Source organism: Vidua macroura, chromosome 2 (assembly GCF_024509145.1).
Source record: "Vidua macroura isolate BioBank_ID:100142 chromosome 2, ASM2450914v1, whole genome shotgun sequence".
Lineage (NCBI taxonomy): Eukaryota > Metazoa > Chordata > Aves > Passeriformes > Viduidae > Vidua > Vidua macroura.
The window spans coordinates 6810730-6827095 of record NC_071572.1 but is presented as its reverse complement, the minus strand read 5'-3'; the positions used below and the strand labels follow the sequence as shown (position 1 = coordinate 6827095).

At 39.1% G+C, this 16366-nt stretch overlaps 1 protein-coding gene across 2 annotated transcripts in view; it reads right to left on the bottom strand.

The window, feature by feature from the left end:
• Positions 1-16366, bottom strand: part of MAOB (monoamine oxidase B) — a 50333-nt gene that overhangs the window by 15871 nt on the left and 18096 nt on the right. For both annotated transcript variants that reach the window (XM_053971225.1, XM_053971226.1), the window contains exons 3-6: positions 15992-16129; positions 4930-5034; positions 4123-4214; positions 726-867 (exon numbers count right to left, since the gene is read on the bottom strand). In XM_053971225.1, coding sequence (XP_053827200.1) covers positions 726-867; positions 4123-4214; positions 4930-5034; positions 15992-16129 — 477 coding nt within the window. The remainder of the gene's footprint in view (positions 1-725; positions 868-4122; positions 4215-4929; positions 5035-15991; positions 16130-16366) is intronic.

The following is a 16366-nucleotide window of genomic DNA, read 5'->3' as shown; positions in this document are numbered from 1 at the left end:
TATCTACAGTAATTGCTTATCTATGCATATTTATGCATTTTAATATGGTTAATGTATTTGCATTTTTATTTATGATTAAATAATTAGTATTTCTAAAAATATATCCATTTCTAATACAATTAGTGAAATCTGCACTACTCAAGTAGAAGACCATTAACAGAGTCTTTACTTTCTTCAAATGCAGAAGCAGTTCCAATGTACCAGATTGCAAACATTTCAAAGCAATACCATATTTAAGTAGGGGTGTTCATTTTCTTTAGACTGATCTTGAAATCTTAATGTTGTTAATGCTTGGAAATTTGCATCTCAGGAACCCAGCTCAGGGCTACATTTTTAGTATTAACTTGCAGCTGACATTGCCATCTCCATTAAGTGCTTCTGCAGTACTTAGGATGGTTTCAGCCTCATGACACAAATAAGCATAAGTAAAATTTTCTCTTTTCAATGAGGATAAGCAAGGCAAATGCTTTAATCTGTATCCAAAAAAAAAAAAAAAAAAAAGCCAGATACAAATCTTCTCATCCCTGGGGGCAATGCCATCAGTAGGGAGCAATCTTCAGCACTAGTTTTGCAAGATCCAGATTAAAGAGTAAATTAATAAAACTAGTTATCAGTGTGCTACTTGCTCAAAAGTCATGGATGTCTCTGGACTAAAATAAACCAGCCAAAGAACGACATTAAACCAAGGCCTGCCAAGAGCTGCAGGAGGTGATGGCTGACAGTACCTGGCCCCCGTTGGTCGTTGAGAATATTCGTGCTGTGCCCCCACACTGCTTCACGTACCACAAAAACCAAAGGGCAGAGACCTCGTGGGGTTCAGAAGTGACATCCACGTTCACAAACAGAGTTGCAAAACTCTTGGCAGCTCTGCAACAAAGACAGGAAAGCTAGTTAATTTAAAAACAGAATAATGCTGACAAGATTGTTCTTGAGTAGGCAGGAGTCTCTCTTTGGCAACCTTTTCTTTCACTGTGGGAGTAAAGAATTCCTTAATATCAGCTGAAGTAAGGAATTATCAATTCCTTTTATGCAACATTTTTCAAGTAATTCTGCAAAAAGATATTAATGAAACGCTCCTGTATGCCAAAAAAATTAGGACACTGAGAGACAAAGCCCAAGATGATATCACTTTATGCTACTAATGCAAAGTTAGCCTGTCATCCTAGCTTCAGGATTAAACACAGCAAGCCCTCCTGTCTTCACTGGACTCTCAAACCACCCTGTCCTCAGTTCCTGGGTTACAAACCAGATCTGCATCCCTGTCTGCCCCTGCTGAACACCTGTTCCCTCAAGAACACAGCACAGAGATTATTCAAAACCCATAATAAAAAAAGTTAGAAGTCTTTTCTAAGCTAGTTATCTAAGATCAGTGGATTATTCAGCATCCATTCACTGTCCAATCCTCTGCTCAGGGAGAGTTTTGCAGCTGGAACACAACAAGGAAAGAAATATATGTAGGAAGCCTCAGCAGAAGTGACAGAATTCATGCCAAGTCTGGCAAGAAAAAGGAAAGGGTACTTTTGGTAGCTCAACTCAGTATTTTAAACAGTTTCTTGTTATCCAGTGGCAATGAACACAGAAACAGAAAATTGACCTGTGTCTGAAAAGGGATCACTGCTTTATGTCCTGTAAGCTGTTCTTTCTTAGCAGCTCTACTGTAAATTACTGTATAAGCCTGTACAAGATTTTGGAGTGCACTAAGGCAGAGGATTAATTAAGACTCAGGGAAATATTCCTCCTGTTATAAGCAAACACTTCCCTCTGCCTTCACTCTGAGGAGGAGTTTAAAGAGACATGGACAGGACCAGGAGATTCTCAGTTTAACTGCATTGTAACTAATAGGGATGAAGATTCTATAGATACTTCATATGCAAGGCATCAAACCCAGTGCAGAATCCACTTCTGGTTGCTTTTTTTTTTTTTTTTTAGTCTTCAAACTTGGAAAAAAAAAAGTAACTCTAACATAATGTTTCAAAGAACACTAGATCTATACATAAAAAGGAATCTTCTTTCCTTTCTAAAGATGCAAAGTCCCACTCAAGTACAAAACTGGTCCATTTTCTGAAATATGGGTGCACTGTGAATTCATTCCTGACAGCCAAAAATAATACAGGAATTTTTAATAAGTTTTTCATCTCTATAAACACATACTGTAAAATACTATCAACTCTAGGAGATATTTTGCCTAATGCATATGTATTTATTAATACTTTATAAGCAGATGCTATTACACGGTGGTTACATTCTACCAGATTCTGCCACCTTCTCCCATTGCTTTTCAGTTCCTGATGTTTTATCTAGAAATGGCAGTATGATTTCAACCAAGAGCACTCAGGATATTTCCAGCATGCAGCTCTAGCCAAAAGCAAACCTGTACAGTCTGTTAAATAAGAGGAGAGTAGAAGATTGTCCTTCTGAAACATTACCTTCCAGGGTAGGATGTTTCTGCAGCCTGCTACCTCAATCTTGAGCAAACAGAGCAAATCAAACCAAGATGCACATATAAAATCTGAAAAGCATCTTCTGTTTATGCCAATATTCAGGTAAAATGTCAAGTCTCATTCCATCAGAGCTGGAAAAAACATGACTGTAGTCACAGGAGCTATTGGATGTTGAGTGAGCACCAGTGTATGGTGTTTTGCTCACTTGCACAGTTCCTCACCCTGTCCAAGGCTCAGAGGGCCAGCACAGCTGGTTTCCCTTTGGAAACATTTCCCTTTGGTTTTACTCAATATGGAACATGGCACAAATGAGAAAGGTTTTCTATGTGCTTCTGTACAATTGTCACTCTTGTGAAAGTAAAACCATGAACCAGAAGATTCCAAGTGTTTGGACAACAGCCTGTTGTCCATTAACAATCACAAAACTCTAGAATGGTGAAAGAACTTAAAGTGTCCTTTATCACTTCCAGTTCCAACCTCCCTGTCATGAGCAGAGACACCTTCCACTACACCAGGTGGCCTCCAGCCTGCCCTTGGACACTTCCCTGGATGGGGCAGCTTCTCTGGGCAACCTGTGACAATCACCTCGTGGTAAAAAAAGTCTTCCAAATACCAAATTTAACCCTGCCTTCTGTCAGTGTAAAGCCAGAACCCCTTGTCCTATTACTAATGTCTTCATTCACAGTCCCTCTCCAGCTCTCCTGTAGCCCCTTTAGGCACTGGAAGTTGCTCTAAAGTCTCTCTGGAACCTTCTCTTCTCCAGATTGAACAATCCTCTCAGCCCATCTTCACAGCAGAGGCGCTCCAGCCCTGAGATCATCTTTGTGGCCTCATCTGGACTCACTCCAACAGGCCCAACACCAGCAACAAAGGCCATGTTGCTCTCTAGGGGCTGCCTGAAGCCATAAAAATGCCCCATAAAAATGTCAGCGACATCTCCAGCCCTAGTGGGCACTAACAGGTTTTTTCACCAAGCTCACGGCAGCCACATGTCAGATACTCAGCAATTCTGAAGAGGTTGCTGTAGAAATCAATCTGCTCCACAGCAGCCAGGATTAATGGGATTTTTTTTTCCCTACAGTGAGAAGAAAAACAATCAAACTGCTGTTGAATGGCAAGTAAAGAAAAATTGCTTTGATGTATTCATAAAAACAGAAAGCATTTTCAGTTTCCCTGGGTGGTATATAGTGCAACAGCTAAACAATAGAATGATGAGTTCTAAAGTGATTTAGTGCTACTGAAAGACAAATGTTATCTTTAAAGCACTTTGGTAAAATCAGCTGGTCCAGCACAGAATAAATGTGTGTTGTTCCATCAAGAGTTTGATTCAAAAACCTGCTGTAACCATAACATTTTTCTCTGAAAGGCTAAACACACAGTAAAGAGCAGGAAAGTGCACATAACAGATTAGGGTACTATCCATCTCTTCAGAAGCATCCCTTCCCAAATGTATTTATTTTTTCTTTTTCTTTTTGTCTAAAACGTTAGGGAAATGTAACAGAATCTTCTGAGTGTGCTGACAAGTGTCGTGGCCCAGTATTACAGGACTTTCTCACCCCTTTTCTTTAAAAGGGCTGTATTTTAGTGATAGCTATATCTGTTTGCAAAGCAGTAATGCTTATTTGGAGCTCTAAAGTGTATAAATATAAGCCATTATATTTCACATTAAGAAGTTTCTTACTTTGTCCAGCATATTTTATCTATGAAATCTTGCATAGTCATTTTGTCCCATTCTTCTGCACGTGGAGCCTTCCATGGAGCTTCATTGGGAATCTAAGGAGACATAAATAAAAGCATTTATCAGCTAGTGAATGAATGGCAAAGAAATACAAATACTCTTGTCTTTAAATGCTAATTCAGCCTGCAAATTTCTGGCAGGTAGCACTGAACTTAACAGAGAATGCTTTTGGGGGAAGGGATTTGTTTGTTTGCTTGTTTTAACATTATTCTTTTTTTTTATATTGAAAAATAGAGAACAGTTTTAGAGTTAAGAAATGTCTCCAAGTTATTCCATAACTCTCACATTTATCTAGACAAGTAAGAGCAACATCTTCTAAATTTTGTAGCTCAGTCAATGGAAAACTGGTAAAAAACTAGAACAAGACAAGAATGAATTCTAGACAAGTTGAATTTCAGGGTAGAAAAGGGCAAATGTTTGAGTTCTGCAAGCATCTTAAAATATTACTTACCAAATCATCAGGAAAAGTGGTAAATATCAATCACAGGCATAAACCTTGACATTCCCATAACCAGAAAAACAAAGGGATGCGTGCAGACAGCCTCAGCAGCACAGGATTCAGAAGAGCTTGCCAGGTGGCCACTCTCAGATGTGCTCTGGCCATCAGTGGGTACCAAAATGTGTGGCTGCTCTTGCCAGCACTGGGTTTGTTTAAGGCAGAGCAGCTTTGCCTGTCTGCACCCTCATCCCTTCCCTCTGCCCCTCATGGAGACAAGCTGAGCTGATTCAGCTGCAATGCTCATGCCATACCTCCTTTCCCATTTCATCCATGGTCCTCCATAGGTTGTTGTAGTCCAGGTAGGCCAAGGGATTCCACATAGGAGGGAATGGGCCTTTAAAGGTGTAAGATTTACCCTAAAAAGGTGAAAACCAAACAAAAACATCATTAAAAACCCCAAAAGATAACCGTAATCATGAGTTCCATGCATGGGAAGCGGCGCCAAAAGGTTAAGTGTTCACAAAAAGCACAAATTTAATCAATGCAAGTGGCAGCTTCTGATGGGTCACTGTCTGTGTGTGCAGGACACAGGACAAAAACACAGGAGGTTCCTTCTGAACTTCAGGAAATGCTTTTTCACCATGAGGGTGCCTGAGCACTGGCACTGATTGCCCAGAGAAGTTGTGGTGTCTTCCATCCTTGGAGATACTCAAAGGTTGCCTGAACATGATCTTGGAAATCAGCTCTAGGGGGTTATTCTGTTATTCCTTTCTTCTGCACGTGCAATTTAGTGTCATACACAGCTGAATTAGCAAGTCAGACTTTAGCAAGCCAGAGCAGAACTGATACTTTACCTTCAAAGCTTCACATTTGGTAATTCTGGGCAACCAAACTAACACCCTGCAGTAGAACCACTAATATCAGACCAAAAAGATGAGATGAAACAGCACTGATTGACTGAGTTGAAAAATTGGCTATTCACTACTGAAAAGGAGAGATACATATATATATATTTATTTATCTATTTTAATTATTTTTCCCTCCTAACTGTTCATGAAAACACTTCACTGTTAGTTGCATTTGGCAGTTGAGTGGTTTTTTTGTTTTTTTTTTCCTTTAAAAATCAGAAAAAAAGTAGTTGTGGTAGCTTTATTATACACTAAATCATAGCTCAGAGACCTTCCTGGGGAAAAAAAAAGTCCCAGCTAACATAAAAATTACCAGCATTGCAGAAAATGTAGCATTTACTGATAAGACTTATTCTTCCAGCCCAAGACCCCTAGCTGTAAATTACAGAGTAGGACAGTGTTACCAATACCAATGTCCTAATTACATCATTACATAGTTAATAGTCAGATTTTTTTTGTATCTAAATCTCCATTACTAGACGTTCAGAATGTCTAACTTAATTAAGAGTGGAAGACAATGTGCAATTTCTAGAGCTGTTTTATTTACATGGGATTTCCCTGTCTGGCTATATGGGTGGCAGCCTAATAGCTTTAAAAATTCACAAAGAAAGGCTCATTAGCATTATCTGGATATTGTTTTTTCACAGCGCATTCTGGAGTCCATTACATATAAAAATAATAAAGGCCATATTGCAGGCCACAGCTTAGTTTTCAAATTTTATATTAATTTATATTAAATTTATATTAATTTATATTATATTTGTATTTAAGTGTGCACTGTGTGAGCATGAATGTCAAACAGTAGAAGTACTAATTTTTATAGATATTTGATGCAGTGCCACACCAACCCATCATTAAAAAAGTATTTACACTGGCTTAACAAAATCATACTGCACCAAGATTTAATGTTTATAACCAGGTAACAACAACAGCAGCGTCTTTCTGAAAAGAAATATCCAAAGACCACTTATTCAAAGAAATGTCAGGCCTGATTTGATTTAGCCTCTTTATTAATACTGTGGAAGAAGGGACAGAGAGCATATTATTCAAATCTGCAGGTGTCTGCAAGCACCAGAAGATACAGTAAAAGGGCACAAAGGGATCCTGAAACACTCAAAACTCGGTCTAGGAATAACAAAATGAGATATAACTTTGAAAAATGATGGCTAATAACCTTGAGGACTTTCAATTCAAAGAGAAGGACACTCAAAAATCAGTAAGAAAAAAAAATCAAACCTATGAATAAGAGAAAATTAGTTTACAAAAGTCCCAAACAGGTCAGAGAAAGTGAAGAAGAAACTGTTTTTTCACCTAGACTTTATGGATAGAAGACCCTAATGGAATGTCAAAAACACTAAGGCAATGAAAGTTAGGAAGAAAGCAAAATGTAGATGAAAGGATTTAATTCTTTGGTAAATGGACAAGTCGTAGCTACAAAGCAACAATTTAATTCTGTAGTTCTTTGGAGGATAAATTATGTTTTTTACAATGGCAAAATCAATTTTTTAGAAGCTTTCAACCAGAAGTTTTGTCACAACCAGAGTAGATCTCCAGTCACTTCATGTGCCAGAGGCACCAAGGTTGAAAACCTTCCACTAAACCTAGCACTTCCAATTTAAGGATGGACATTTTGGCACATGTTCACCCAGAAAATGAAGGGTTGTCTTTATTTTTTTTTTCATTCAGCATGAAATCAAAATGCCTTTCTACATTTTTTGTGCTCAACTGTATAAAAATATTGGAATCAGAAAAACAAAATCTGGAATTAGGAAAATATATCCCTATAGATGGAGATGAGCAGAAAAAGTTTGCATTTGGTGCCAGCATGAACATCTGGGTATTACTATGGAATCCCTTCACATGGAATCAATTTATACTGGGGCACACATCAGTTCATACTTGGCTGCCAAAGGGCTGTGAGAGAAGAGCAAAACCTCTCAGACCAAGTGCTTTCCTGTCCCACATGATAACATCTCAACCATGTTGGAAATTATCTTTTAGATATTTGGGGCACATTAAAATTCTATAACTGGCCCTATGGCTCAAAAAGTCAGTTTTACTGTGGCTTCTTCTGCACTCTGGAGCCTTCACTAGTGTCAGCATCCTGTAAGTATTCCAAAGCCAGAGCTTATCAGTTTCGTTTCAAGTACCTGCTATTTCCCAAATTTAGGTTTATGAAACAAACATACTGCTGTGCTCATGAAAACCAGGACAGCATCAGAATGGGTTATTCTAATTATTGATTTTGTTCTGAGCTTCCTGGTCTGCCAGAGGCAACCCTAACCCAGTTATCCCCTCTGAGTTAACTCAAGTCTTATGAACTCCCTGCGGTGCTTCCTCATGAGCGCACTGCTAAGAGACACACAAACCATATTTCTGTTTTACTGTTCTTCTATTTCACTGCATTTGAACTGCCAAAAGCAAAACTGTGGGTATGTCTCTTGTGTAGGAATCTGGGGTGGTAAGTCTCATAAAGTACACGAACAAACTTCTACCTGAAAAAAATAAAAGCAGCCATCAAAGGTAGCGGGTTTCCTGTGAAAGTTACTTTCAAGAGCTCCTAAGGCCTGATCCTTATTTTTTTCACAAACAAAACTCCAGGAGCTGTCAATCAGAATTTCGTTTGAGAAGAGACTGCCAGACTAAGCTCTACACAGAAACAAAATTAGCAGCAGCAAAGAAAGACTACAGATGGCTCTGAGTAGTTACCAACAAACCAAAACATTTCAGCTTCACTTGTGCTAAATTTGCATTTTTGCAAACACAATAACCTTTTTGATATTTAGGCAAAATTTGCTTATTTGCTGGGAATAGCATTCTCTCTGCCTCCTGGTGGTGTGTAATCTCTAAAGAATAACAAAGCACTTGCATGCCCCAAGATGCACAAAACGTTTCCTTTTCAAAGATTTTTATACCTAAATCAGAGCTGTATGAAACTGACAACAATAACCGTCCCTTCCAATCATTTGACACGGTATTTCAACACCAGTTCTATGATGCTCAGAAGTATTTCTCACCCTTTTTTATCTGCATGTAAAATTTTAGAAATGGCTTCATGATGCCACTTGTAATGCTTCAAAAAAAGCCACAACAGCAGCATCAGCACTTGCAGATCTACCAGCCATTGCAGGGACCACTTGCTGCTCACAAAGGCTGGTAGTGCAGTGGGGGCTAAAGCTCTCTGAAGAAGATGAAACTAAAGGGAGGAAACTCATGCAACCCAGCTGTCCCAGGAATAAACCAGTAGGGAAATGAGAAACCCAATGTTTGTCACAAACTTTACAATTCCCAGTAGATCTTCCTCAGCCATCTGCTTCATGTCAACCAACATTTGCCTGATTTACAATGGACCCATGTAAGTCGTGCAGAAATAAGATTTCTTTATACATCAGGTCTGTTTCAGTTCAAATAGCTGACATAAGAAATGGGTTATTACAGGGGGAAAAATCCCATAACATGACAACTGAATATCAGTGGCCCCTTGAATATCAGCCCCAGCACTCAGGGGGTCACAGGGACCAGATCTCACATGCCTTCTCCTGTGAAGGTGACAGTGAGAAAATGCTTGGCTGAGAAAGGACTGCCAGGAAATACCAGTATCTCAATGCAGAGTGGGATTCTCAGGAGAAAACTTGCTTTTGCAGGCCCAGGACAACTTCAGGCTCCCCTAAACATTATGTACCCAGGTAGTGCCAGAGTGAGATGCAGCACTGTGAACTGAAGCCCCTGGTGACAATGATCCATGCATTTTTCATAGCACAGTATAAACATCTTATAAATAAAGTCAGCTCTCGCTGAGCACAGATATTCCCTCACCTAAACCATCTAAACCTTGGACTAACCAATGCTCACTTCACCAAGACTGTCACTCTGCATGTTAAGTCACAGCCACACAGGTTTATTAGCACGTAGTGCCCTCTGCTGATTCACAGCACTGGTACAGCACGCACACACTGTTTTCTCAGTTCAAAATCCCAGTAATGTCATTCATACAAAGCTCAGGAACCGTAAGACCCCAAGCTGTGACAAGGAAAATCAGAAACAGAAAAGCATCACTTCTGGCTGTAACTCTGTACCTGTCTCAGATGCTGTTTCTCATCTGCTGCCTTATGGAAAAGTATAATTTTGGTTTGGTTTTTTGGGGGGTGCTTTTTGGGGTTTTTTGGGGGGGATGTGTGTGTTTGTTTGTTGGTTTTTTTTGGTTTTTTGGGGTTTTTTTTTGTTTGTTTTTAATTCATAACATCTAACAAGACATTTTTGAAACTAAGCCCCTTGTATAATTCTCAATTAAAAAATGGCAAGTAGCTGGACCAAAATTAGAGGGATTTTACAACCTACTTAGAAATTGTAACAGAGCTGAGCTACCATAAAGCTCCCTTCATTGCAAAACTGTTCAGGATCTCAAATGCTTGGCTGGTTACTATACTGACAGGTAAGAAGATCTATAGGTTAGAAAATATAATTGCAGCAGAAAGAAATTTTACAACTGATGGCGCAAAGCTAGAACATTAAGATATGCCAAAATGTCCTCCAAATATCTTTCAATATTTAATTTGAGTTCATCAGCTGTGGATGCCAACACATCTTGGGAATTTCATTAAGAAAACTAATTCCATGATAAGTGCTGCAGAGCCAGACACAGAGGCTTGAAATATGCATTCTGAAAAGGAAAGGAGCTAACTGGAACCAACTTGTTTCTGTTGTATTATGGAAATGAAGTCCATCTTCACTCTGCTGCACTGGTCATGCAATCTGTTAAATACTTGTCATACTTTAAAAAAAGCAGAATTAGAGAAACACTACCAAAGTGATATGGAAAGTGAAACTGAGGATCTTGAGGATCTGCTCTGAATTTAAAGTCTACATATAACTACATATATACATAATTATTTGTTCCAATCAGCTCTGAAAATAATTAACCAACTGTCCTTCCTACTAGAATGAGATTTTTTTTTGTTTTCAGACACTGAAAAACACCTTTAAAAAAAAAAAATTAAGGTATCTTATGAAGCACAGATTCATAAGGACTTAATTTCTAAATACTCTTTGATACTGAGCTTGTATGTGAGCTTTCAACACCTGAATTAAACCAGTCAACAAAATGGATAAAATCAGTTGAAAATTATTCAGTATTTCTAGAATTATTCTTAAGAAAAAATTTCCTTCCCTCCTAAAAACCAGATAAATAGGGCATGAAAATGAAAACAAGAGAAAAGTGGGGATTCATTTGAAAGAAAGCCTTTAAAAGAGCATTTGCCCACAGTATAACAGAGTAGACACACTGTCCCAAAACAAGAGCCCTGGGTTTACGTAGAACATGACTTTGGGGTCACTAAAAATATGAAAGCTTACATAAAATTTTACAGCCATGTGAAACCCAGTATGCTCAGCCAGTTGTTCTAGTATTAAGTATACATTTCCCTTATTCTGTTTTCCTGTAGACATTAATCAGCTTCTCAAGGGAAACAAAAATCAGTTCTACAATCAGATGCAATTGAAGCTTTTCTCCCAGCAGCTTCAATTAAATAATCTAGGTGGGAGAACGAGTCCTTTTCCTTGTCTCCTCATGAACAGACTTCCCATAGAGTCTGGGAAAGCTAAGACTCAGGAAGATTTTTTTCCCCTCAAATTTAATTAAGAAATGCATACTTTATTCACAGTTAATTTTTCTTCTTATTGCTTTCATCCTCATGCTACCATTAGGTCACAGCTTCCAGCCTTCCATTCAATCTTCTTGATCAATAAACACCCTTTGCAAAACCTTGCTTTACAGCCCCCCTTGACAGAGATCACTTTGCAGATTTGCTGTCCATAATTACTTCTTTTAAGCTGCTTTAACACAAATATCTATATTTTAATTTAAAAAGTCCTAATTAGGAGATTTCTTTTTGCAAATACTGCTAGCTGGCTGGCATGGAGAAAAGAGAAGATGCCCCTCTATTTACAAGGCAGGTCCAGTGAGACCAAACAAGTCCAGCTTTTCCTATACTCCTGCCAAAAGCTGCTCTTCATTCTCCAACTGGAGGACATCCCTTCTGGGGGTCTGGGAGATGCTTTCACCAACTTGAGCCTGGTCAACCTCAGACTCACTTTTGAAGCTACAGGTGAGTGTGACAATGACACAGCATCTTGTGGCAGGATTGTCTGCATCCTCAAAAGAACATAGATCAGTGTTCCAGTAATGACACGCGACACTATCAAGGCCCTGCAGCAATTTAAGTGTCTTTGAATTTACTTGGCTTCCCTTTCAAGACACCAGATGCCCAGCTTCTTCAACATTCAGATGTCTTCCCAGTTCCCCAGATTCTTGTTCACAAATTGTCACCAAAAAGGAGAGCAAACAAAAGACACAAGGCTATTTCACCTCATTTAAACTGATAGCTACTGAGTCTCACAGTCTTTCCATTCTCTCACTGCACTCTAATTGAGATATACAAAGAGCAATGAAAGCACTTTTATCTAGTCATTCAAAAATGCATTTAAGCAGTTTTGTTCTATACTACAGACTATGCCAGAAGATACTGTCCTTAGACTTACAGACAAGGCAGGTGAGCAGCTTAAATAAATCATATTGCTTAGCTTCAGTGCATATATCACAGATATCACAGAAGAAACACTACTAAATTCTGTAGCTTTAGACACAGCAGTCACTTATCCAGCTGCTAATTAAATCCCAATACAACGTGACCATCATATTTCTAATTCATGAACAAGACCACTGCAAAGTGCATTTTAATAAGCACAATACTGATGAAAATGAATGACACCCAAGAGGGCTGTAAAATTTTGTTATGCAAGTCTACCGTAGATCAGTTGGTAACCTGGCAAAATCAGTGCAAATTTGGGATCCTGGTTAAAAGTATTTTGTGCATAGGATTAAATATTCACCTGCATGAGGTACTGCAGGCAGGGTTCACACTATCACTCTCTCCAGAGCTGTCAATTATTTATCTTTGTATGAAAGTGGTGCCAAACTTCAAGTGGGAATGTCATGCATTCAGACACCTCCAGCCAGTGCTGCTGGCAGAGGGATGAGCATGAGGAAACTCCATCCTCTGACAGGGAACTTAACTGAGGTCATGATATGGTTGCAAGTCGCTGTCAAGAACTTTTCCAGTGACTGGGGAGGGGATGTTTCATGTTTCCTCCAGCATCTTAACCTGAAAGACCCCCCAGGATTGGGGTCATGGCAATGGGGCTTTTTTGGTGCTAAAACAACTCAGTTATAACCACATGAGGAATATTTCAGGTGCAATAGGCTGTGAAAATACCCAGCTACTTCAGCCAGCTGTTGGCACTATCCACAGCATGCCCTGAGACAACACAGAGATTAGAAGGAACAAGTGTTTCCACCATTTTTTATAATATGGAATTTGCAGGAAGCATCAATGACATTATCCCATAAAAACAGAAAATAGGATCAGAGGATGTTCAGTTGGCACCACAGCTGGAAAAAGAGTGGCTCATCCTCACAGCACATGAAGGAATCATGTAAAAACATTCACTGGGCAAGCCATTCATATAAAGAAATGTTTCCTCACAGAGACTTAGGATAGCAGACTAAACCAGTTCCACAGTTATCTTGGAGAATGAACCTGCATTACAACTGAAAATATGGTAAATTCATGTTTTAAAATGCAGAAAGTTGGCACAGGTAATGAGACTCCACGGGAGTGAAGTACAGCTTGAATTAACAAGGAAAATTTGTTAATTAAACCCCCACAATAATTGGCACGTTTTCATAGTTCGGTCTTTCCAGAGACTGTTACATGGTAAAAATTACCATGACTATATGCTCTTAGCTTTGCTTTTTTAAAATACAAAGCTGTCATTTTGGTGAGGAAAATAAACACCACTAGTCAAAAGTTGCAAATTTGCATATCTAAGGTAGGACCCTGAATCCTCTCCTGGGCAGCTAAGATGTTATCTCATTTTAAGAAGCATTTTTACAGATTTTACATCTGCTTACCTGTCCACTGGGAGAACTGTTAGGAGATGAAGACTTCTCAGGCAGTTATGCTTTTGCTTCTTAAATCTGGATTTATGAACCTAATTTCAGTTAGGCTATTGAAAAATCAATGGTGTTCAGGCAGCAATTTGCCTACCAAATATTACTTACAGAGCTATACTAATTTTCTCACTAAGGCTGATGAACCAGTATTTACAAAAATGAAAAGAACATACTAATCTCTTTTCAAAGACCATGAAAAAGGCTGCTTAACGAGTGGAGGGAAAATAAAAAAATGTAGGGCAAGAAACATAATTTTGAGTTTCTGTGAAGATATCACACGTAATATAAGCAAGACCAAAAATAATCTCACAACAGAACCTGGCATTAAAAAAGATTAAAAGAGAAAAGAACCATGCAACCCAATCAAGTTGGTAAAGCCTAATTAGCAGAGACCCACCCAGAGATCAACAAAATGAATTCTTTTAATTTTGTAGTACAAAGAAGCTGCATATATTACTTGTATTAAAAAGCTTCTAAAATGAATTTAATTAACTATGAAAGGCTTTATTTTGCCTTTAGGTATAAGTAAAAACAGTGACTGATTTTACAAGATGCACTGTGATGCCTGATTTTTGTGCAGCAAAAGAAGAATGAAAACCTTTAGGTTTCATTGCTTCTCTGGGCTCGGATAATTTTGTGGTCCAGAATTTAATTACATTTGACCACAGTCACAAAGCTTGGGTCAGCATGTGAATTCAAATTCACACAGGGGACACAGCCCTTTGTGTGCTTTGAATCTACGACTTGGGAGCACTGCCTAGATTTCACGGAGCACACGAGCACTGTTCATTTTCAGGGAAATCATGGACAAGTCATATGGCTCAAAAACCTGCAAGGTTTGTTGAAGATACATGAATGCTAAAGATTTAGCCAGTGCATATGTTTATTATATAGTGCTCACATGCCAATTATTTAACTGTGAGTAATACTTCAACCATGTTAATGATTCCCCACAACTGTATAAACACAGGAGAAAAATGGAAATAAAGGATCTAAAATGAATGAAATCATGAAATGTAAAGGATGTGATGTTGACTGTGGAATTATCTCTTCTCTTTACCTCTTGCCTGGCTACCAAGGAGTTCTGGCACACAGTTCTCTCCCTCCTCTCTTCAGGAGTTCCTACAGGCAATTGAGCCTACAAAATGTTTCCATATAACCTTTAGGCTCTTAGCATGGCTTGGGAGTACTCAGCCAGCAGCTGGGATCTCTCCCCTTGGAGACTTTGAACACTGGACTGGGAACAACCTCAAGACACAGTGATTTCTGCCAGTATTTTGGAATGCCACCATGCCAGGACAGCAGGTGGCCCTGAAAAGCTGGGCATCCTGACTGGCCATGTCAAGTGTTTCCCCTCGTGGCATGACCTCCTATCATTGTTGGGGGGATTTGAAGGCTAAATACTGTGAACAAACAGAAAATTTGGCTTTGAAGACAATGCCAGAGGCACGCAAATCAGAGCAGTGCAGAAGTATCATTAGTTCTACCGCAGAAATGGTAACTACAGACCATTGAGAGCACTCAACGACAGCACTTTGAGAACACTCTTCTTTTTTATAACAGTTGAGTGGAAAAAAATAATGGAAAACATGACAGGACATCTTTTCTCTATTGCTGTTTTAAAAACTGTCAATGTCTTTAACCTTTAATCAAACATCGACTACAAATATTTTGCCAGTCATTGCACAATGGCTTTTCCTAAGCATATAATGAAACCCAGAGTTAACTTCCTTGGGTCTGACAAGGAAAGTTTCTTTTCTGTGCAAGTGCAGCATTAGTCTATATCAGGAAAGGAGAAAGAATGCTCTTTTGGAGAATGACTACTGAGAATACGTGGGCTTTTTAACAGCTTTGCCATAGCTGTTCTATTTCAGACCATGTGGAGGCTCAGATCTGCCTCCACAAGACTGTCTGATTCCCAGAGCCTTTTGCAGTTACTGTTTTGTTAGTCTGCATGTTAAGTCTCCCCACCAGCACAAACAGACACAGCCTTTCATGTTTCTTTCATCGGCATAATTACTGTCACTGGTTTAGGAAGCCCATCCTGAGAGACTTTCAGCCCCCCCTGGAGATACATCCAGGACTTCTGGAAGGGATTTTCAGATACCTTGGGCAATGCATATCAGAGCTGACCTGCACAGAAGAGTCAGAGTTGCTGTGACTCTCAAAAAACAAGGAAGTTTTTTGAGAGCTTTCATCTAACCTGAACCACAGCACGAGCTAACAGGATGCACCCACAGGGTACACACATAAATATGTGTGTGTGTCATAATTTGTACTGGTATAGCAATTTGTTGGTGATTTCATTATCAACACGTTTTTTTAACCAACAAACTCAGATGCTGCATACTCAAACAGGTATTCTCCATTGCAGCAAGAGCAAGTGGGAAACAAGGAGAAAGGACAGCACTACAACATTCATGTTTACAGCAGCAGCTTGGGAGCATCTCTTACCTTGACATGGTGAATCAGGTGCTCAACTTCATTCACTTTGTATGTCTCTATTCCCAACTCTTTAGAGAGCCGCAGGAGACGATTCTGGGTTGGCCCCACGTAAGCCCCTCCAAGGTCCACGTATTTAACTTGCTTATTCTGGTTTATCACACACAACACACACAAAAGGGAAGGAAAAAAACCAAAACCAAAAGAGATAAGCCCTTTGTAAATAGCACACAACTTAAAAGAGCAATCCAGAGGAATGAAATGAAATTAAATACTCCCAGAGCATTTTGGCCAACATTCTCCCCATGGAAAAGGAATTCTTTGGTAGAGCTCCGGTGTGATGATTACTGAGCTCAAAACCAGTGTGTTGATTATAATTTGGAGTTC